Raw genomic sequence first — 24,484 nt, 5'->3', positions numbered from 1 at the left:
GTTGCCTTTAATTCTATTGTATCAACTTTGTTTTGACCTTGACTTTTTTATCAGTTTTATTGGGTCAAGTTGTTTTTGAGCTTGACAACTAAAACTGTAGCTTAGTTTGTGTTTTATAGTCCTCATTAACTATTGGTTGTTATTGTCTGAGCCTTCCCATGTTTTTGTTTAGTTTGAAATGCATAGTCATGTAAGTCAGATGAGATGAATGCACAGTGAATCATGGTAACCATTGTAATAGTACCAGTGAGTAATTCCGTAACAACAGACATAGAATTTCATGTTGTACTTAGGCAGAACAACATTTACTGTATGTGCCAAATATGTGATGTACACACAAGTCAAGCAATTGACTGTAGCTATCTTACTGGATTGGTCATTTGTGTTTACCTTGAGAAACCATTTAGAAATGTTCATTTGTAACCAGATACGTAACATGGTCATATCCTTACATGTTCTTGAGAGAGAAATCCTGAGAGAATGTAAATATGATGGTAGAATAAAGAAAATATTAACTGTGCTTGTGCATACTTGTCTCTTAACCTGAACCAGGTTCAGAAATCACTGTCCGCACAAATAAAATAAGATGCATCACCATAAGAGTTATTTAAATTAAGGTAAAGTTAAGTCAGAGTAGAAAACATTGAAATATAAACAGTTAAGGGGTAGTCTGGGATTGGTGCCTCCATTTTTTAAATGTTAAATTATTAGCCATTGATTCTTGAAGAATGTAACTTGCCTCATGAGCTTAGTTCAACCGTCTTAACCCATCAGAACCCCAAATATATGCTTGTTTCACTCCATTGTTTGTAAACAAACACTATAGCTTCAAAACATGGTTTAAACTGTCATTATGATCACATGGATGGTCTATCCTTGTATCCACAGCTCCATTGATGTATCTGAGAGTGGTTACATTTCTCAGCTGTTTACCAAATAAAGTGGCGGGGAGAACGCTCTTTGAATCCCAGATTGCCCCTTTAAGTAATATGAATAACAATACATCTTGTAAACCTCAGACATTTCTGAAGGAGATTAAAAAAAAAAAGAAGCAGAAACTCAATTTGAAACTTTTATTGTGAACCATCTGTGCCTCGTCTATCTTCCAGAACGCTAATATGAACATAAGGAAAAACTGAACTGCAAACGTGACAGCTGGTCCCAGCAGAGTCATCACTAATGCTGCCTTTATGGGAGGTGACACAAGCGGGCCAACACTCAGCCACAAGGAAGGACCTGACTCTTACAGCATCTCACACAGATATTGGGGATGGTGGCATGTAGAAAGAGGGTCTTCCCCACCAATGAGGACTCGCATGTCATGGATGCATCCTGGTAGTTAGATCTCAATACATTACAAAAATATCAGTTGGAAGCACAGTATTTTCTCCTGCTATGGCAAGTACAACCCCTGTATATACGGACACTCGCTGGGTTAACTAAAAGGCAGGTTTGGGTCAAGCCCTCTTCAGTGTCCTTGCAATCCAAACAAGTGCTTTTTATTTTTCTTAAAACTCTGGCTTTAAAATCTCAACATAAACCAGCTGTCTAGAGTAACATAAATAATACCAAGGATCAATTTCATCATATCGCAAATAAAATTAAAAAAAAAGAAAATACTTGTTAATGCAAAATGCATCAGTAACATTTTCCACAAAGCTGGAGTCAATTTGAGTTGGGACATAAAAGGGCTTTGGTGAGAAAAGGTCAGAAGGTCTGAAAAAATACATTGGCCTGTTCTCTATACACACACACTGGAGAAAAATATATCATCTGCAGAACTCCAAGACGTACGTGTGTGTGTGTATATATATATATATATATATATATATATATAATGTTTGTTTCCAAGACTGAATAGGTAGAATTAAAGTAAAATGTTCACCTTTGACCACCTCTGTGACCATCTAATAATAGTCCTGCAGTAAGACTCCATCTATAACAACTCCAGAGAAAACCAAACAGTCCACACCGTCCACACCGTCCACCCAGTGAAGACTGACTCACAGAAGTGGCCATGTAGTGTTGCATTGGCTTGCGACGCATGTTTCAAATGGTCACTTCACTTGGGATCTAGATGATTCCACCCATTGCTGCAGAAATGCCACCACTAACTCACCATCTCACCTGCATCATTTAGGGTTTTGTTCCAGAGTACAGAGCAACTTTGCTAAAGAACAGAACACAAAACGTGGGTCTAAAGCAGAGGGGGCCACCAAGTAAAATGATATTAAATGTTTGTTTTTTTCCCTCAGTTCTCTCCACTAGCAATCAATATCACCTCCAGCAGAAGAAACACCTAAACATAAAAACGAAAACATTCTCTTGCAGTCTTAACCAACACATAAGCCACATAGCATTAGCCGGAACTCGAGCAAGGGACATGTGTCTGTCCAAGAGTGTCAATCACCCAGCTACTCCAATCAAAACTGTAGGAGGCGAGGATAAACACCAAGCGTTTGATTGGCCAGTTACCATGGTTGAGGTAGAGATCTGTCCTCCAATAAAGGACTGACGTTTCCATATGCTCCCCAGCCAATAAGGCGCTAGGTTTCTGTTTCAGCAACAACTACACGTGTAGACCTGAGAAACGGACATAATGATGGACAGACAGGCAGATACTTGTACATGACTGTCTGTCTGTCTGTCTGTCTTAAACCCCGGGGCCTTTGTGAGCTGGTAGGCAGAGAAAACCATCTATGGTGACTGGACATGAAACACTGGGGCAGTGGGGCAGTACACACACACACACACGTACACACACACACACCTTATCCGATAGATTAGCTTATCTTTATCACACTCTTATCAGCTCAGAGGTGCTAGCTTAACTCGTTATGTGTTTGAATACAACAAACACACACGTCCTTGAGCAATAAATCCACACAGTCCAATCCTCTGCAGCCGTATTACTCGATCACGTGACACCACAGGCTTCCCTTTGGAGATCCTTTATTACATACATTCATCCATCCATCCATCCATCCAGATCTGGTATGGTGGTTCTGCATTGACACTAAAGGTTCAGTCTCTGAAATAGTTTTGATATGACAGCATGGTAGTTTTTACAGAACACATACTGTACTCATATCCCTCCAGGACAAGAGGTCAACAAAACCCTTAATCTCTCTCTTCTCAGTCGAGGTCCAACCTCCCCTCTTGAGTTTACAATGAGAACGGAGAACAAAAAAAACAAAAAAACAGGGCGTCAATAAAATGAGTCAAATCGACAACGGAAAAAATAACAGTTTAAAACGGAAGGACGGCAATACTGAAGCCAACTGAAGACAAACGGTAATACTAAAGCTTTGCATACAAGCTTACCAAGCTAGAACAACAAAAACAAGCTTTCAATGGCTGTGTTTGTAAAAAAATTCAAAATCGTTCCCATTTAGTTTTTTCTTGCGTCTCTGCGTCAGATTTGCAAGCGTGTGGTAGTTAGTTAAGTTCTCTGCTGTACAGGGAAAGTTGAAAGTTCAGAAGGGTGCGATGCGTTGCTCGTTCCGGCTTGGGCGAGTCCTGATGACTTTGGGTGGAGATGTGGGCAGAGCTTTGGCAACGTTTTTGAGGCGGTGGCAGCCGTTTCCCCTCTAGATTCTTCGTGCGCACACAGGGGTGGGGGTGGGGGGTGGGTTGAGGGTCTTAGGGGCGGCTACTGTTCACATAAGCAAGTCGCCAATGGATGGGACAGACAGGGGGAGATCCTGGTCTCACATGGACTCAAATTCATCGATGCGTTGTTTGGTGTTGCCCGAACGGATCTGACGGAGGGTCTTGTACTTGTCACGGCCCGCCTTGACGTTTTCGGCGTGCAGCATGTCGTTCTGGGTCTTCATTGTTTCGTCTCTGGCATCGGCTAGTTCGGAACTCAACGCCTGAGAGACACAGATGGAGGAAGGGAGAGGGAGAGAGAGGGGGGGGAGGGGTGATAGAGAGGAAGAAAATGGTGAATACAATCCAGTTAGAAGCAGTAGAATATAGAAACCTCTCTTATAACAGAGAATGCATTTAACCACTATACGATCAGTGTTTCCATCAACAACTATACGTCAGAAGGGTGTTTCCCTGTGGTGTTCGTTCCACAGAGACCACAGAGGGACACAGCCAGGGTCATAAATCCCCTGGGAGAGGGGGGGGGGGGTCAGGAGAACACTGACCTGCAGCTGCTTCTTGACACGCTCGTTCTTCTGGGCCTCGGTGACACGCTCCTCCTCGCTGCGCAGGTCCAGGTCGCTGACGCCCTCGTTGGAGAGGTCGGCGCTGGCCTCCTCGTGGTTCTCGTCGTGCTCGTCGTGCTCGCTCTCCACCGAGCTGCCCGCCGGTGCCGCCGGGACACTCATCACGCTTTTCAGCTCCTCCTTGGTCTTCTCCAGGTCATCCTGGGCTGACAGGGCCTGGGAGGGGGGGGGAGGGGGGGGAAGGGTGAAGAAGGGTGAGGGACTGGTCTCTCACAGCAAACAGCATGGTAAGAGGCATGCAGTTGCTAGATCCAGGACGTCAAAAACAGCTTTCACCTTCTAAAGGTCTCCCTCTGTCCTGACCAGTAATACTGCACATATTCTAGAATTTACTTTATTTATTTTTTTCTAACTCTCTTGGTGTTGATCATCACATACAGTCGGACGATCAGTACACATAGTGACCGGGGGTCAGTAGGATGAGCTGAGGGGAGACGGCCGGTACCTTGTGCTGCCATTCTGTGGCCTCCTCATCCTTTTTCCTCTTGGCCTCCTCCAGCAGAGCGATTTTGGCTGTGAATTCGCCCAGCTCAGCCGCCTGCGAATCAGGAAGAACACAACACAACCCTCTGGTCACACACCTCCATACGAGACGAGACCTTCAACCAAAGCCCTGTGATGTTTAACGTACTGTGGATGGTGCTTAGTGGTTAGAAGGCTGTTCAGGGGTTATTATGTAGTAAAACATTTATAGCCAAACTTTGAGGCGAGATGCTTGGTCATCATAATATGTGTGCATCAAGCCCTGCGGTTAGAGATAACACACACATACATGTAGTTATGACTGGCTGCATATGCAACAGAACAAAGACAATATAGAGGAACAATACGAGTGACAGGATCCACAAGTAATACTACTACTAATAATAATAGGAGAATAAGTTGATAATGATAATGAATATGATTCCACATTTCCATGAAATACAATCATACACCTGGACCCACTCTCCTAGGGTGCATCTCAATAGAGAAGTGGCTTCCTCTCCTTCATTTGCACTGAAAGGTAAAATCGGAAAGGTGAGAGCAAATTGCCGATAAGCATCCACCATGTTGCTTTCACCTATCCAGTGTTGCAAGAACAGTAGTGGACAGAGGAGGAGGAAAGGATGCCACTGGGGACTATGGAGATGCAGCCCTGGTCTCACACACACACACACACACCAGTTGCTCCTGTGTCTTCAACTGGTCGGCGGCCTGTTTGGCCAGTTCGGCCTTGGCCTCCTCAGCTGCCTCTCTCTCCATCTCCAGCCTCTCTGCCTCTTCCCTCGCTCTCTTCCTCTCGTGCTCCAGCTCCAGGGCTCTGCGAGTCTGCTCCTCCAGCTCTGGAGACGTAAACACACACACACACGTGTGAACAAGCATCACATTGAATCATCTTTTATGATCCCCAACCCCCCTGCTTCAAACCATCTCCAACACTGCATTCACAATCCCTGCAGTGTACCATCCCCCATCCTCCAATAGGAGGCTCTCTTGATCCCTCTAAAGCATTATTCCCACAGAGGTAATGGTCAAGTGCCAGAATACATTTCCCAGTATGCATCATCTGACCCCTGTTTAAACAAACCTTGGTTTACCCTACTTTACCCAGGTTAACCCCGTTTACACACATCTGTGCAATGCCGTAGAGTGGGAGGGTACGGGTGGGGTACAAGGATAGAGTGGAATCCAATGCAAATTAACTTTACCGGCATTAAACCTGCTCCATTTACACAGACCCCGTAACTGCAATTTACCGGTAACATGAGTAGGTGTGTTGCAGTTACAAGATTTAGCGGTATGCCCTGCCCCAGCTGAGTTTACACAAGGCAACAGTAACAGTAAAATACCGGGAATGTAGTGGGAAATGCCTCTGTGTAAACAGGGCTTAAGAATATGAGTGGCTGAGACATCCAGACATGTTTCAACATCAAAAATACCAACAAGATATGTCTGAAGAGAGTGTGAAAACTTACACGCACACATAAAAACATATACAGTAGGGATCAAAAATGAAAGACAGGGGTTTCTCCCTCAATCGCATCCGCACACACACGTCACAGACGCACACACACACGACAATGCAATGTAATAATGAATGACTCTACGTTGGTACGGTGGGGTGACATGCTATCAGGGGTACATTGGGGTCTAATAGGGAGAGGGGTTACATAAAGGGGGTCAAAAACACCTCTTCTATAAGTGATGAAGGGAAGGTTTGTAAAGAGGTGTTTCTGAGTGGACTTCATGTTTACCTGTTGCTGATAGCAGGCCTATAAGAAGTTAAAGAGATGATAGTTTAGTCTTAGGCGAGAGAGAGAGCGTGATATGATGCAGAGGGGTACGCTGTTACGCTGGTAAAGTGAAACACCATTGGCCATTGCCACGTCATGTGGAGAAAAAACAAACTGTAGCCCTTGATACAGTGTTGATTCTCAACTTTGGTCAACAAAAAATGAAAATAAAAATAAAGAGATTGAGGATTGCACTTTTAAAAGATCCGCAAAATGTTATCCGTCAAACAAAGTCGGGCTGGTGTGTTCCGGAATGTCATTTTTTAAAAATATTTTCGGCGACATCGTCCACAAGCCAGCGGTGTCAGCCTTCTGTAGGTGTCTGTATGCCGGATGTTTTGTCTCCAGACACTTTCCTCCTATTATTGCGCCATAGGTCAAACTTACCTGTGACGCGATCACTTTACCAGCGTATACAGTAGGTCAGGTCAGGTCCCGTTAGCATACAGCTATAGAGACAGACCAACAGACATCCCCTGGACCCATATCAACACCATGAATCAAGGTCTACTAGGCATTTACACTTCACAGTGCAAAGTTTACACCTCATATAGCCCAAGGAGAATAAGACAAGGATAAAGTAAAAACACCCAGACACAGATTAAGCCAAGTTTCTGTCTTAAAGATGATTTGTAGTCGAGGACTAGGCTTAGCCAATCTATGTCCGGGAAACCTGTTTTAAAAGATTTAGAGACGGAAACCATCTCAAGTGTAACTCAAGACAGTGAGTATGTTAACATGCACACTAACAATCCGATATTACCCAGTTTAATCAAAATATTGTCTTATTTCCGAGTAAGGGCAATAATCGAGTATTGTGTGCATGTAAACATACTCAATGTCTGTCCTTCAGCTGGGCTTTGGACTTTTATTCCCCTCTGCAACTAAGGAGGTGCCAACTTGGCATGGGGGCTCAGTAAAGCTGGCCCATAACATCTCTCTAGTGGTGGTATGAGGGCGGGGAAGCAGAGAGCCGGCCGTTAACAAAGCACCAGCCGTGACGGGCCGACCAGATACCTTTCTGGGCCATCTTCGTCTGCTCCTCGATCTGCCTCAGCCTCTGGATTAGCTCATCCTTCTCTCGCTCTATTCTGTCCTTCTCCTTCTCCGCATGTTCCCGCTTCTTCTTCTCATTCTCCAGCTGAGCCCTGTGGAGAAAGGATTAGAGGAAGCCACTTAGTTTTCTATAAAGCTGAGAGATGGGCCTGGAGAAATTGAACTACTCTAAAATTCATAGATGGAGCTATGGATGCAGGACTGACAGTTAACATATGTTGAAGCTATAAACTGTTTGTTTACTAATATATTGTTTAGAAAACAACAAGTTATAAGAATCAATTGTTCTATCCATTGAATGGCAGTAAATATTGGAGATTATAGTTTCAGTATTTCCCAGTAAAATTCTAGCAAGTGGCTGCTAATTTAAGATTACATTTATACATTAAGTATAAGGGTACTATTACAATTATTATCATGTTTATTTGTATTTTGAGAAAACTATCCGTTTAACTTAACACATGGCATTGAAACCTGTAGCTAAAGACTGGGGCCCAGTGTTTAATGAGACAACAAGATAAGCTTGTCAGCAAGCGTCCCAATATTAAACTTAAAACTTGAAAAACTTTAATTATATTAAATATTAGCATAATCCAACTCATGTATAAACTTCCGAAACAAATTGGCAGACAAACATTTACTGCTATTTAAAACCTGTTTCCCCTCCTGTCCTGTTTAACTTAGAAACTGTTTGTCATTTGTCTTCACAGTTGGTGAATGTCGTGAGAGATCATCTGATGGAGTGTCATGATGAAACACCGGTGATCTGACCTCTAAATTGTCATGGTTATTATGGGTCATGGCAATATGTGTAGGTTTGCACAAAATAGCTAGAGAACAGCTACTTTTATTTTCTCAGCCGATCAACGTGATGTGTTGTGAGTGATGTATTGATAAATCTCACTATTTGCTTGCAAGGTGGCAGCTCCGAGACCAGGAAATCCTTGATCGCAGTATGACATTTGATGTTCTTTCAGTGCAAATACAAAGACAAACACAAAGCCCTGTAGATTGGTTCATTTGTTTGAAAAGAATAACCCAGAACATCTCTACGTGTACAATGAAAATGTAAAACAATGTAAATTATCATATCTATCAAAGATTACTCTAAGATGAGGTTAATAATGTTGGTGGATATTTGTTTAATATGGCAAATTCAGCTCTGTCATGTCACAGACTTGAGAGTATGTGCCGGTCTCCAACTATAGCATGTCCCCAATATGTGCCGGATGTGCTTTTGTGGTTAAAGCAAATAAACAGCTGGGCTACTAAAGATGTTTCATGGTATATGTATATGTATATGTATATGTATATGCTCCAGTACCTCTCCATCTGTTTGTGGTGTTTCTCCTCCCTGGCCTGAGCCTTCATCTGCTGCACCTCGATGGTGTCGGGCTTCCTCCTCCTCATGTACAGCTCGTGGTTGCCCATACACAGGGCCAGGATGCGCTTGTTGATCCGCAACCGTGGCGCGTAGAACACAAAGTCCTACCAGAGAGAGAGAGAGATAGAGACATCCATGTTGAGGGTTAAACGGATCGGCAGTTGAGAGAATGTAGGTTTTAGAACAGAAAATACAGACACAATTCTACATCTTAAGTATTTAATGGTCATCTATTTGTAATGGGGATAAAAGGATAAGGATCTGTGTTTATACGATGTGTTTGTGTTGTTGTGTCATGCATATAAGGCAACAAAGACGCAATGGTAAACTGTAGACGTACTGGGGCTTTCTTCTCTATGGGTTTGATGACAAACTTCTTATCGTTGAAAGAGATGTTTCGGATCTCGCTCCAGGGAAAGCCGATCTTTGGTGTCAGTCTGTGGGGAAACATTTAGATACCCGTTAGTGGTGCACAATAGACTTAAATCCAAACATCTTAGAAATCATACTAAATTCATGATGGAATCTTTGGGTAAAACAAGTGACTTTCTTCTTCTCAAGACATGCGCTATAAAATCAGCCAGCAGATGGCAATAAGAGTGACAGACCAGCTGACCATTACAAGTCAATTGTAATACTGAAAATCTGATCACAAATCAGCTTCCCCACTGCTGCAGTATTTGGCACTCTAACCAACGCATCCTGCCAACTGTGGCCGCAATCCAGTGATGTGCACTGCATTGCTGGCTAGAGGAAGATTTGAGGTCATAGTTGGGATAGAGAGGGAACACGAGCCCTGTCCAGAAACAACTTCCAGCACCCTACTCCCTACACTCCTGTAAATCTCAAAGTATTGAATATAGGTATAAGCAAGATGCTATCCTAGCCTATCTGAGGACAAGATGGAGCCTAACCTGCAACCATCTTGCTTACCTATGGTCACAGACTAGGCTCAACTGGTAGAGCATGGCAATTGCAGCGCTCACGTTGTGGGTTTGATTCCATGGGACCATATACAAAGGAAATGCACTCACTGTACTGCAAGTTGCTTTTGGATAAAAACGTCAGTTAAATAGAATATATTATATACACTCACTGAACACTTTATTAGGAACTTTATCAGTGAGTGTATATTCTAGTATTATTATTATCAAAGTCAGTTCCATCCCTGAATGTAGGCAAGACAGACAGGGAGAGAACCCATAGTAGCGGTCTCTTACTTCCTCGTCTACCCATCAGTCCCCCCTCTACCCTCTCTACCTTGGACATATTGTTTAATTTACCTAATGTACTCAAACATATATACATAGAAATATATATATATATATATATATATATATATATATATATATATATATATATATATATATGTTTAGCATTGTGGGTCTTGTAGTTTGATTTGCAGTATCTGCTAATCTCATATATGTGGCATGGTTGGGACATCATTGTGGCATGGTTGAGACATGGTTGGGACATGGTTGTGGCATGGTTGGGACATCATTGTGGCATGGTTGTGGCATGGTTGAGACATGGTTGTGGCAGGCTCACTTGTCTTCGTGCTCGTAGATGTTGAGTCCCAGGGCGTCCACACCCAGCCACAGCTCTGTTCCCTTCTTGTTTTTGATCTCAAAGTAGTTGACGCCGTACATCTCCAGGTCCTGGGCTATCTTCAGATACTCCATCATAGAGTCCTCCCTGAGGGGAAATGATGCACAAAAACAATTCATTAGCACAATTATGACTAACATTTCTGTCATCTAAAACTTTCTCTGTGGGGAGCCATTCAACGGAGATGAGACATTTACCAAGACAAAGAGACTCACTTGCACATTCGCATTAACCAACATCATTCAATACAAAGGCGTGAAAGCGCACCCACACACGCACATACACACACACACACGCGTGCACGCACACACACAGGCACGCACACACCTGAGCATGCCTCTGTGCTCCTCGTGCCAGGTCTGTATCCTGTCCTCCCACTGCTCCTTGGTGAGTTTGTGCTGCTCCAGAACTCTACACAACACAACGACAGTCAGTCAGGCAAACAGAAGAGCTGTCAACAGAGAAAACACTTGTAAGTAGATGTGTGTGTGTGTGTGTGTAGAGGTGTATGTGGAGGTGTGTGTGTGTGTGTGTGTGTGTTCTACAACAGATGGTTCCTTCTAGAGCACTCTCCCTCTCTCACTTGAGTATCTAATAAAGGTGAATAACTTCAGCTGGTCGTTACAGCCCCAGCTGCAGGCCTCAGGGTCATTTCCTTACAGCCTGGTCTGAGAGAGGGGCTTGGCATCAAAGACCAAAGTACTGCGTCGCAGGCCGTCTGGAAGTCAGTTAATCGAGATGCAATCAACAGAGGCAGACACACAAAACTAGCCTGCATCTAATTAACACCATCTACAGCTGCTTGGCAGAGTCACTTAGCAGAACAAGCTGCCAGAGGTGTTGGAGGTAGGTACCAGCGGTGGAGCAGCACCACTGTACACATTGGATGAGATAGCAGTGTACATGTGGTTGCTTCCCAAGAACATATCTTATCTACACAAAAATGGTCTGATATGACCTGCTGTACCTCAATAGCTCAAGGGGAGCACACAAAATGTTGTAGGTGATAGACCTGCCATGAAAACTAGTCAGTCTCCACTGCATGTCATTTGCCATCCTTGGTACAGATTAGGGTTGGGCGATTGGACGATTACATTGGGGACCACCAATGGTACGAATCTATCACCGATGGAGATTCTTTGAAGACAGGTTTTTTTGGCCATTTAAAAATTGGAGAAAATGCCCTTTTATGTTGCATATAAGAGCTGTGTTTCTGAAGTAAATAATCGCCTCCTCAGCCCTCTGCATTCCGCTTCCCCAGAAGTGTTATGTATAGTCTATTTTAGCAGACTGAAATTCGGAATTTAACCTGCACTTCATTTTAAGACACCCACAAAGGCATGACAAGTCAACTGCGGAGTGCGGAGGTCTTTTGGAATACCGTAGGTCTCCATGTATCCTTTATTCAAATGTCCCGCCCCCCCAGTTTAAGATGAGGCTTGACAGGCAAATGTATCCTTCATGATTGCTGATATGCATTGTTAAATTCAAGTAACTTATTTGAGAGTGTTTGTCATTTCTTCATCATAACCCCCCCCCCCCCCATCTTAACCCTTGGGTGGCTGTGCGGGAAGCCTCCTGCCTGGCCACTCACCTCTGTGGCAGCAGTCTGTCGTGGGTGAGGTAACCAGGCTTGTGGATGTCTTTGTTGTAGTCGGCGTACTTGGCCTGGACAGAGTAGGAGGCTAGCAGAACGGCCGTCTCCGGAGGGCAGTAGTTCTCATCGTTCAAGATGGCCTCCTTCACCTGGAGGAAAAAGGAGAGAGAGAATGAGAGAGAGAGGACACATATATAGAAGGGATGAGAGAGAAGTGGTCAGGAGAGTTAGTTAGATACCACCTTGCCTTTCCTACTTCAAGTGCTTTCCTACTCCGAAGTCCTGGCAAATCAACTATTTTGAAATCAGGAAAACTCATTCCAGCACTGACTAGCTAGGTTCTACTCCCCCCTGGTGAGTGGGGGGATGTCATCCGAGTGTCACCTGCAGGAAGAAGAGTCTCTGGGTGATTTCCTGGATCAGCTCCTCTGACACATCTTCAGGGAAGAACTTGGCCCGGAACTTGAACTGCAGCGGGTTCTCTTTCTTCACGTCCTGCTGGGTCACCTGTGGAGGAACATCACACACACACACTCAATGGCCCTGTCCCATTTCTCCACATTGCCGTCTGTGGCCTGGAAAACACTCGACAAGTTCTCAAGGCCGCAGTCATGTGGTCTTAGAGAAAGAGAGATCCTGCATGCCTACATTTTTCTCAGGTGTGCTCTTGGCCACTCCCCTACATGAATTTAAAAGCATAAGCCTGGTGAGGGATAATGGGGCCAACTCAGGATAAAGGTGTGTGTGATGAGGAAATGACATTTAACCAACATCTGTTATGTTCAGATCCAGAATATTTTCCAGTGAAACCACTTGTTAAAAGAAAGCCTGTCATAGATCACCGTTGACAGCCCTGCGCTGCTGGAGGATTTCCAACAAAACGCACGCACGCACACACACACACACACACACACACACACACACACAATCCCTTTTCCTCGCCCACTGTATACACACAAGCACACACTGAGACATGCACAGGCACACACACACACACACACATTTACAGCACTTCAGAGCAGGGGGGATTCAGTTGGAGGATCTTTTTCCCTCGTTTGGCCGTAGTCTGACAGGAAGCCTGTGAAAGTGCACATCTGTGGCCCTAACCAAGCCTAATAACCAGCTGAGCCTGGCTACTGGCAGCCACACTGGAAACGGAAGAGGGAAGGGGAAGAGACAAAGAGAGAGACAGACACACAGAGACAGACCTCTCCGCTCGGTCCAGTCCAGTCTATGCCATCAGAGAGAGACTCACCTTCTTATTGAGCTTCAGCCAGGTGCTGTAACCCTTGCTGTCCACATACTGGAGGCCAAAGAACCAGACCTCACGAAGGCCCACCGTCTTCACCACCTGTAGACAACAGGAAAACCACAGAAATTAACTGAACTGCCATGAACTGAAATGACGCTTTGAGAAGGGTTGTTTGAATACTTGATGTGAAGTGGCTGCCCTCATACAGTAACATTAAAAACAGATTCTCCCTCCCCATCCGCCAGTGTCAGTCACAACAAGGATAGGGATGCCCCAAAGCAACCAAATCACTGGAGACAGGAGGGAACAAAGACAAACACTGGCTCTTTCATTCCATCCAACCAGTCAAAGCAATGTCAGTGAGGTATCTTTGCATCAACTACTGCCTGTATGTTGTGTACCAGTAAAGGAGTTACCCTACGCCTCACTGGAGTCTCCTCAGCAACGCTCCATGGCACCATTCCTCCCATAATGGGCCCAGGGCACGGCATTAAACTCAGGGAGCGTCATTAATTGGCCAATCGAGTCGACACGCAGCAGCTTCTAATATCCACACTAACTGCAGTAGCAGACGAAGCGCATGGCCATAACTCCTTCTGGGGAGGGGGGGGGGGGCGGGGCTCAGACATTCTCTTTTCACATCGTCCTTTTGTCCAGAGGAGCACTGCGTGGCTCAGTGGTGTCAAAGTTCAAAAGAAGTTGTAATTTTTTGCCGAGTCACCCCCTCATATCTGTTTTATTTATTTTAATAGTTATTACAAATATATTGTGTGAGTTAATGAAGACCAGGTGCAATAACTTTTTCCATTACACATAAAGTTGGTTACAAACAAGATAAATATGTATACTTCTTTCCCCAATTTAACCGGAAAATAGCCCTGGACAGACACAGCCCCTAGACCCCTGTGCTGACTATATCATATGAATATTTCAGCTGATGGCATGAATACTGCAGCGTGTGTACATATACCCTGATCTGGCTCCACAGGGGGCCTGGGCTGCCATGGCTGTTACACATATACACACGCGTATATGACAGGGCTAGATCATTGATACTGGGGGGGGGGGGGCACATGTAGGAAATGTATTTGGGACAATCTAATCACTGTACATAGACACTGACATATTAAAGCTGAAGGGCATCCCAACACCAATAGTTTCACATTGTAAGTGAATAGACGTTCCCATCAGGCCCATGGAGGGTAAAGGCCTCTGCTTACCTGGTCAAACAGCTGTTTGCCTGTGGTGTTGGGCTGGATGGCAAACTCCAGCTCAGCATCCATGGTGGTCACCCGCACATTGATCTAAAAGGACACCACAAACACACTGCATTACTACTGGCCATGCATGATTTCATCATGTTGGCTTCCCGTTCATTCTGCCAAAACAACAACAAGGCTTTGTTTGGATCAAGAAAAAAAACAAACGGTTTTACTGTTCTGGAGCTGGCCTGTGAGTTACAGCACAAGAGACGGAATCCTCCTTGAGGGAGCAACAAAGTCCTCTTGCAAGTCACAGCTTGTGACTGAGAAAGAGCTGGAGGAGCGTTTTTTGTGTGTGTGTGTGTGTGTGTGTGTGTTGTGTGTGTTGTGTGTACGTAAGGGCCATTTTTCGTCCTCTTGGTACTCTAAAAAGCTAAGTGTTCCCCTTCCTAGTGGCCTCCTTCCCAGAGATCTGTGGGGCGGGGAAGAGGAGCGGCCCAGTCATTGGCTGCTGTTGGAGCGGAGCTGGCATCAGGCCCGTCACACAGCTGATGGGACAGGACTGACCCCGAGGGCATCCCACATCTTTCCCTGACACACACAGACACAAACACAGACACAAACATACACACACTATGACCTGCCTCCTTGAAAGACGATAGACGATGGCGATAGGGAGAGGGAGAGAGGGGGGGGAGAGAGAGGGAGAGAGGGGGGGGGAGAAAGAGAGGAGGAGAGAGAGACCAGGCAAGAGACGGAGTGAGTGTGAACGAGCACGAGCGAGCGAGAGAGAGAGAGAAAGATGATCCCAGGTGCACTCCCGTTGGGATAGTGTTACAGTGGAGTTACAGTACCTTTGTCACCCATAGAGAGAACCTGCTTCCCTTTCTCTCCCTCTTCCTCTCTCTATCATTAATTACCCATGAAACCTCAGGAACACTAGTATACACATTCTCTATCTCTTTTCCCCTTAAGCATGGGCAAACACTGCCCCCCACACACACACCTCCCTCCTCTTCCTCCTCTCTCCGTGTCTCACTCATTCTCTCTGTACGTCTCTATGATTAATAATCCATGAAACGTTTGAATATAAAGCTCATGCCGCTACTCCCACACAGAACCAGACCATCATACCGTCCTCTGTCTCACCATCATTAATTACCCATGAAACCGCCAGTACATTTTATCTGCCGCCCCTTGTCATTCTCCCATGAAAGCTCTTGAACGACCTCACCATCCTTCTCTGCTCCTCGACACGCAAGGAGACTTGAGCCAGTTCAACCAGGCATTGGAAAGGAAAGTGGCACTGCAGTCTCCTTTAAGAAAAGGGGGGGGGGGGGCAGAGCCGAACCCCAACAGCCCATAAAGACATCGCACAACTGTTCATACTTCACACCTCATATCCGAATAATAAAACATTGCTTTCCTCCAAGTTCTTGGTCCCAAAGTTGTGGTATAAAACATTCAAATGGCATCTTATCAGTTTCATTTAAATAATCTACTGTAAAACATATATACGTAGCCCAGGCATCTATTTGCTTTAACCACGGAACACACCCAGCAAGTACTGCAGAAGGGCTGTTGTTGGAGAGGAGCAGTTCTTCTATTTGCCCCCCACCACTGCTGCCTAACTGCTGCTCAAGCCCAGGGTATGACCGAGCTGAACGGTCGCTCAGAGTCAAAGGCTTCACTTGAATAATCTGATCATACTTTATTTTGACCCTGCATTTATTAGGGACCAGCGCTTTTTGATTCAATATCACTAGTGGCCCGGCTATTATTGGAGATAGGCATTTGTTGGAGATTCGGTGCAGATTTTATGCTAATAATAAATAAAAATCTTTAAAAAGGTGTGTGTGCTGGCTTCTGGTAGATCTATACAGTAGAACTACTTTCTTTCCCAGACTGTTTCAAGAGGGAGGGCAAATTAACCTATGAATTACTTCCATCCAGTCATGGTGTCCAGAAAGATCGATCTCAAGCACCAATTAGTCTCTCTCACAGGCTTCTAACCAGTCTGAGGAGTCTAGATGTGGTGCCTGAACAAGAGGCAGCGTGGTGCTAAATAGGCCTAAATAATTGCAGCACAAAAGCTCCTCTTCTCACAGGTAGTTTGAGTGAGAAACAGGAGAGAAGAAAATGACTTGAATTGTGCAGTATTAGAAAATGGAATTCTATGCCTGAGGTTCAGAGCAGGAGTTGGACTGAACACTGCTAAGGACAACAGAGCAGTTCGACCTTAATGACGATAAACGTTGAATTCAACCCAATGTACAATGACCTCAACAAACAAGTCCATCTAGACTTCATCTCATGGACAGAGAATGTATGCAGTACTAGGATGTCCAACTGGGAACAATCTCCCAGTCATTGACTGCATACTCCACCATCACAAGATTTAGACAAAGTAAATCAGCCTTCCATATGCCTTCCTAACACACTTTCAGACAAGTTGAGGCAAATGTATTCAACAGGTTGGGTAAGACAGAAGAAACACAGTCCTGAAACGTTCCTTTCACAACATGAGACACAGCCAAAACCCAGAGCATGAAATAAGTTGTAGGGGCTAACGCACAGCCCATTGAGCCCCAGAGTGTTATGGAGAATGAAGTGCTTAACAGGGTTTCCAAGTGACTAGTCCTCAATGTCCCTTCCCTTGTGTTTGTGTGGAGGCTGCCACAAGCGATCAGCTGTGAAAGAGCTGCCCTTTGTCTGCAATGTGTGTGTGTGTGTGTGCCAAAACACAACTAACCGACAGAACAGGGAGAGGAGCCTAGATAGGCCAGACGGCCCTCCATAATCCTGTCCCTGCAGAAGGAGAGGGGGAGGAGAGACAAGACAACATGCCACAGCACTGACACAGCTAATCATGTACTCCTCAAGACACAAGAGTCTGGAGGAAGGACTTTTGCATAACTCTCCACATAATGTACATTGTGACATTTGACTTGGGGGCAATCCCTATTTTTTTTTTTTAACAACAAGAAAAATAAATCAAGAAGATCTATGGGGTTTGGGAGATGTGTTCAGTACCTCACTACATAAAAGGCAATACCTGCTATATTGGCACTCCCTGCTATATTTCCCACCATACATGTGACTGAGCCAGGAGAGCAGGGCTAATTGTGGACTGCCTGGCCAAACGCCACAGGCCATGCACGAAGAGGGCTGATTAGAGGAAAGGCCCACAGTGTATGCGTGTGTGTGTTCTCTATGTTGTTATGAGGATGAATCTTCACTCAGACAACCCCATCATTAAATGTGCAGCTGTTTGTGTATAAGCTGTTTACAGGGGCTTTGTGAGGGAACGCCTCAGACGGGGCGTTACACACATGCACATACATACATACATACATACATACATACATACATACCACACACCCCCCCCCCCCCCCCAACACACGCACACACACGTAGAGCAGTCGTGTGTGTGTACTTCAGTCATAGGAGCTGCTAATCTGGCCCTCTGGGCTCGGAGCAGCTGTCTGTCCGGCTGATTAACCCCCCCACTGGGAGGGGGAATCCCCACCGACACACGTCCTCAACAGGGGTAAGGTGCTCACGGTGTCCCAGGCCTGTCAGCACTACCAGGGATCAGGGGAGGCTTGACCCTGACCCACAGGCCAGGGCAGGGCAGGGCAGGGCAGGGCAGGGCAGGGCAGGGCAGGCTTTCCTTCAAAGGGCAGGGCAGGCTTTCCTTCAAAACCTAGAACTGAAACATCACATTCAGCTGCTCATGGTCGTTCTAGTCGATCATGGAATCAAATGTAAGTAGGGCAGAGGCAAAAGCATTGGACAATGTATGGCTTTGTAAGGGACTAGGATTTAAGTTTATGTATGCAGAGAATCTGAATGTAGTTGAGAGGAGGCAGTTAAAGGAATTCCCTCCCGAGTGGAGCCAGTGGCACTCACAAACACAAACTTCTGATCGGATGAAGACAACAGAAGAGTTGTGCATGTCTCTGTCATTTGACAGAACTCCCAAAAACTATAATTAGGCCATGTTGAGATTCAACTAATTTCAAAGTGCAATCAACACATGGTGCTTGGAATACAAGCCCCGCAGATCAACTCGCACTGAATAAAATACTCTGGCAAACACGATTTACGTCTACAATTAAGATTTAATGTCGACGTTTCGTCAGTGACCTTCATCAAGACAGTGGGACATTCATTGTGTCATTTTTAGCATGAGATTCAACTTATTGCGAGAGGTCAACAGAGCTGTCAAACAGGGCTGCAGTGTCAGCCAGTACTACACCCCCTCCGCCTCCTCTTCCTCTCCTTCCACAGGATGTTGACTCAGCTCTCAGATTTATAGGGGCCCAATTCACACTCAACAAACAGAAAAATAGGCACGCGCTGGGCCGCCTGCAGGGGCCCCTTCCTGTGGGGTCCGTCAAGTCATAAACACCCCCCACTGAGCTGAGGGGGGGGGGGGGGGGGGGGTTGTCAGAGTGACCAGGCACTCCTCTGTCCCATGAATAATGTAGGTTATTCACAGAGTACCCTTCCTTGCCCTGTGCCTGCCCTAGAGGTGGGCTCACAGCTCACCAAAGCACAGACAAAACCAAACTAATTTGGTTATTTTACTTGGACTGTTGACGAATGAACGTGTGATACATTTTCGCAGGTGCTGGCAGTGGTGGACATCGAATGAAACCTAGGGACTCAAATAGATCTGACCTGAAACTTTTGGTTATCAGCAACCTTCCTGGAGGTTATTTGAGGGGCCTTTGCGCTCTGCCTGATATAAACTCTAAGGGGGAGGTACTGTTCTCTTGCTCTGCGCTACTGCCTTTGACAGTGATATCCTCTAATAGAGACGCTGCTATCTGAGGAGCCATTTTGGGATGACTGAGGAGACCGGGAGAGTTAGAGGATGACATCAGTGCCTGTCCGGGCACTCCACTGCCATCCCCCAGAGATCCATGAGAACAGCACAGTGTGGCCACCCTTATCATGAGACGGGGGGGGGGGGCACAATGCAATTGAAGAGTGACCGATGTAGCACTGTCGCCACTGCTGCTCAAAAGATCAACTTTGCAGTCCAGTCCAAAATGATTCAATCATCTCCTTCCTGTACCAACATTCAAATCAGAGAGGAGAACACAGTCAACCCAACGGTCTATGAAACCCCTCTCCAATCTTCTCCCTTGTCCCACAGCACTGACGAAGGTAAATGTCTGCAGTCCACTCTCCAGCATCGCTTGTTCATCGGCACTGCACAAAAAATATCCCCTACCAAGACTTCCAAAATGCTCTCTCCGTCAATGATTTCACCCCATGGAGAGGTAAATTAAATAACATCTCACAACTAACAAGAATCAGTTGTGGTTGCACAATAGCTTAAATAAAACCACATGACTTATCTCTTACTGGGAGAAGTCGAAAAAAAACAGGGAGGACTTTTAGCGGACATCTGACACCGTACACTTCGTAGAATCATTTGTTTTTGGCGTCGCTCGTGGAGCCGAGGGCTCTGGTATTCTCCCTGCCCAATTAGCGAGCAACAATAGCTGTAGTGTTGCAGAGCCTGGGACTGTGACTGAGATGGGCAGAGGGCCTGTGAGCCATGCAGTTCTCCTCACACTATGGCTCTTGTTCACTTGGAAGGAAGCCACCTAGGGGCAGGGGAGCCGGGTACAATCAATCGCATTGACCAGTCATTCTATCTGACACTCCAGAACAACTTACAGTATATTCAAAAGATAGTCTGTGCATGCATGTGGGCCCAAACATGGGAACTGAACATGCAACCTTGATGTTGCCAGCACCTATCTCCAACCAGCCCCACAAGAAGCAGTCTTACCACAGATGCTTTTGAATCTGTATTTCTTGCCTCCTTACCCCCTTCCACTGCATCATCGTTTCTGAAAGAGACTCTCACTTCTAACTCTTACCGGTTTAGGCATCTTTGTCTTCTCTCCTCCCTTCACCCAACAGCCGTCAGAGGACGGGGCTAAACTGCCTGAATTACAGGACCTGAAAGATAAAGACAAAATATCAGTTCAGTGAATGCTGTAACAGGACTCATAACAGCAACTGCAATGTAAGAGGAAAAAACAGGGCCAATGGGGCCGTGTGAAACGGAGAACAGAGAGGGTTAGGAATGGGGCTGGGAAACAAGGGACAAGAGAGACAGCAGGGGAGGCTCATGGAGGTAGAAATCAGAGGACAGGCTCATTGTAATGCATATAATGGAATGCATTACAATGAGCCCATCCTCCGATTTCTACTTCTACCAGCCCCCACTGGAGCACAGACATGGTGACATTGAGAGTGTCATAGTAGTACAGGGGACAAAGTCGTAACATGGTCTACAGATGACAACAGTTAAGCTAAGACATTAACAACAATCAGACATAATACTTTACTAAAAAAAAACAGGAGCAGCATAGAACTCCCCAACAACTGGCTACTTTTCCAATACTCTTATTGATACCAGTAACAGACCAATGTTGACGTTCGATTGTGCAGAGGTAAACAAGGGGGGAGTATTCTTTTAAACAGTAATTACTGGGAAAGCCATAAAAAGCATGGGGGGGGGGGGGTCTGTCAGTGGAGAGTGCAAATGAAACAGAGTAATGTGATAATGTGAATCACCTGGTGAAACGTAGTGAGGTTGATCATGCTTGATCCAAATATAGGATGGTTGCCTGGGAGAAAATAATACATGGGACTGGAGGGTCTAGAGAATTAGATTTCTCCATGACATCAGAATCATCTCTGCCTATGTCCCCAGTAAACCTCTAAACTTGGGGTAAATAGTCCCTCAAACCTACACCACAGTAGCTTTACTGTGTGTCCACAAATGTACATCCAGGGTTCAATCATGTAGCCCACTCGCAATCTTCCCCTCCCAACTCCTTTTCCTGTGTCACCAAATTGAAAACCTGTTGTTGGTCTTTGCAGGATCATCTCATAGTAGGTGGCCTATTGATACATCCCTGTAATGTCACAGTCTTTGTACAGCTGTAACAGAAGACTGAAATGACAGTTTGCCTGTTTGGGCATGACCTGCGCCAGGATGTAACATGACACTGAAATTATATGTTAGCGTGACCTGGTGGTTCCGCCAAAAGAAGCATGGGCTGTTATGTAAACACATCACATCAATCAAACGATGAAGAAATGTAGGCCTATCAGAGTGGTGCAAACTCTCTCTCCAACATTCACAACTCTCCAGCATTCACTCCATGTCTAAATAGAGATGTAATATTAGAGTCTGGCTTGCTGTCAAAAGTTAGCCCACATGACATGGTGTGACACTGTGCATCTCTCATGCAGCCTGCTGAACGTAGGGCAAAACACTTCTTTGACCCATTATAAAGACATTCAATTTGACCTCTGAGCCAAGTTATGGTTTGCTCAAATAAATGAGTGAGGATCACAGAAATGAAATTAAACCAATGTGTCAATGAAATAAACATTTAACCGTTTGCTGAGGGTAGTGCAAGCAAATCCATCAGATCATTGGCAATCAAGTGCTAAAAGCATTTCAAAAAGATGGAGAACTCAGTTCAGTTTGGTATGCTTGAACGGACTTACGCAGCCCACAGTACATGCTGCGTAAATGCTGCCGTGCGTAAAATGCGTCGCATAACAGTAGTATGTTCCAAAGTAGTTGGCGCCTGTTGAGAATAACGGAATTATTTGAAGGCTATTGAGCCTCTATCACTCCAAATAACCGTTTAATATTGTTTGAATTAACAAATGCAAGCATGGCTATGCAATCGTTCCATTGTCATTGGCACACCCACAAGCAATGTTTTAATATGCGACACTGAGATGCAACCGGTGATCTACTTTTACATCAGCAGGACTGCATTCGAAACGCGCCAACGCTACATTGTACCACCTAGTACTCTGAACCCCCAAAAATACACATTGTTAAGCACGTTAACAAATTGGCACTGAAAATAAATATGTTGCAGAGTGTATATGAATAATGAACCGAATATTTATTCTACTTTAAGAAGATACTATCGGCTCAACATTCACAGACTTGATAGTCTCAGATAATCAACAAAACCCAATGGCACACTGGGGGTTGCGCAAAGGATCTCCAGGAGGATCAAACTTAATATATATAGTTCAATTTCCTAAACGCGTGTCATTATAAAGTTGTGTCAAGTTTAGAAATCGTCCAAGGAGATAAAACCACATATGCTCTTCAATGTTATTTTTTTTTATGAGTGCCAACTCTTGTTAGAAAAAAATACTTTCCAACATTGTGTAAAATGCTGGTCATGTTAATAATACCTACACATTTACATCAGTAGGCTATGCTAAGGCCTGCCTTATAGTTTAGAAACACGAGGACATGAAAATCCTCGCCCGCGTTTGCATCACGCTATAAGAAGCATTTTTCTGGACACAGATAAAAACTCACCTTGGGTGAAAGACTACGTCTTCAAAGACCGATAGACGATCCTTCAGTGAGTATAGGTTATCCGAAAATGTTTACCTAATTAAGATACTATATTTAATCTGCCCTGGTCGCCTCCGTTTTTCTCGTGAAGCCTGTTTGCATGGACACGGGTGAGGAAACCGAGCAAGTGAGATCCACCGTAAGACGATTTGTGAAGACTTTCAATATGGCCGTCGTTGGAAGAGTCGAAGTCAGGCGTGGTTCATTTAGAATACGGGGGTACGCGCTACCCAGCAGTCATCTCCTTCAGTTTTAAAATAGAGTATTATTCTAACAGTCTCTCTCTCTCTCTCTCTCTCTCTCTCTCTCTCTCTCTCTCTCTCTCTCTCTCTCTCTCTCTCTCTCTCTCTCTCTCTCTCTCTCTCTCTCTCTCTCTCTCTCTCTCTCTCTCATACACACCACACACACCTATAATGTTGAGAATTGGTATCTATTAAAATGTTAATCATAGATATGGAAACATGAATCATCATATTAAAACTACTTCACTTATGTAGATAACACCATTGCATGCCGAACTGTGATAGCAGCACACAATAACAAGTTTTGTCTCATGAGTAGGGACTTTATCTGTACATTTGTGATTATTTGATCTCACTGGTCACACACCCCTGCAACACTGAGGACCTTCCCAATGCACATGGACTGTGATGTTACACTTCTTATGTACTGTGTTTCACTCAGGCTTGGTGAAATGTTCATTCATTTTCAGGGTTGAATACCACACAAGTGAACAGAATGGTCACATCCTCAATTGCATCTCATATGAGTTAACACCCAACCAGAGCTATTAATATCTCTGCCCCCACCCTTCAAATGTTCCTCACACTCTTGCACTTGAACTACTTCTCGACTCTCACTCAAATATCTGCCAATAAAGTGTGCTTAGTTCAAACCATGTGGCACTCAATGTTTGTAATTCATCACCTGGGTGTGTTTCCATGAGCTATTGGTATGAGTAGGGGTATTCTCCATGAATAAAGTAAACAATTACCTTATGTTACCATGTCCCCTGCAGCTAAATCTAGTCTTCCCTGGTGACATATTCCTTTGTATACTATGTCACCTAGTGGACTCAAAATGTAATTACACAACTGGTAGAAAACAAAAATGGGAACACCCCCTGAAAAAACTGCCTCTATAATGACTATATCAGGACTTATAATCAATAGATGAGTGTTTTGGCAGCAATGTTAGCAGCAATTAAAGGGATGTTCCACTTGTTTAGCATTTATTCCTGGTTTGGCCCTGACCTGTAGTTGATTGGCCCAGACAGTTTGATTAGCCCCACTATTGTCAACGTGGGGTACACGTATCCCCATAATGTTATGAGCAAGTTTGGGTGTGGTTTTTAGGCGGAAATTAGTCAAATAGGGCATGCAATTTAAGAGGTTAAACAGGTTAGGAAAGCACACTTTGTTGATAACGCAAATTGCAGTA

At 44.8% G+C, this 24,484-nt stretch overlaps 1 protein-coding gene across 1 annotated transcript; it reads right to left on the bottom strand.

Annotated features, from left to right (window-relative positions):
- Positions 1 to 722: 722 nt before the first annotated feature.
- On the bottom strand, positions 723 to 23,177 carry LOC310815549 (radixin-like). Its single transcript, XM_083685371.1, has 15 exons — positions 23,006 to 23,177; positions 20,514 to 20,595; positions 14,629 to 14,712; positions 13,412 to 13,507; positions 12,541 to 12,663; positions 12,154 to 12,305; positions 10,887 to 10,970; positions 10,500 to 10,646; positions 9,292 to 9,388; positions 8,892 to 9,055; positions 7,529 to 7,659; positions 5,400 to 5,560; positions 4,684 to 4,776; positions 4,158 to 4,394; positions 723 to 3,875 (listed from the first exon to the last, which is right to left on the bottom strand). The coding sequence occupies exons 2-15, from the start codon at positions 20,523 to 20,525 to the stop codon at positions 3,711 to 3,713; spliced, it is 1,746 nt and encodes a 581-aa protein (XP_083541497.1). The 5' UTR covers positions 20,526 to 20,595; positions 23,006 to 23,177; the 3' UTR covers positions 723 to 3,710.
- Between the last annotated feature and the right edge of the window lie 1,307 nt (positions 23,178 to 24,484).

The sequence above is a fragment of the Argentina silus genome (assembly GCF_951799395.1).
Source record: "Argentina silus genome assembly, chromosome: 14".
Taxonomy (NCBI): Eukaryota; Metazoa; Chordata; class Actinopteri; order Argentiniformes; family Argentinidae; genus Argentina; species Argentina silus.
Note: the sequence above shows the minus strand (reverse complement) of the source record. Positions and strands in the feature narration are given on the sequence as shown.

Coding starts and splice junctions, on each gene's coding strand:
- LOC310815549 (XM_083685371.1), bottom strand. Junction 9,056..9,291: donor CCATAGAGAAGAAAGCCCCA/GTACGTCTACAG, acceptor TCTCTCTGGTAG/GACTTTGTGTTCTACGCGCC. Junction 7,660..8,891: donor CACCACAAACAGATGGAGAG/GTACTGGAGCAT, acceptor CTTTCTCCACAG/GGCTCAGCTGGAGAATGAGA.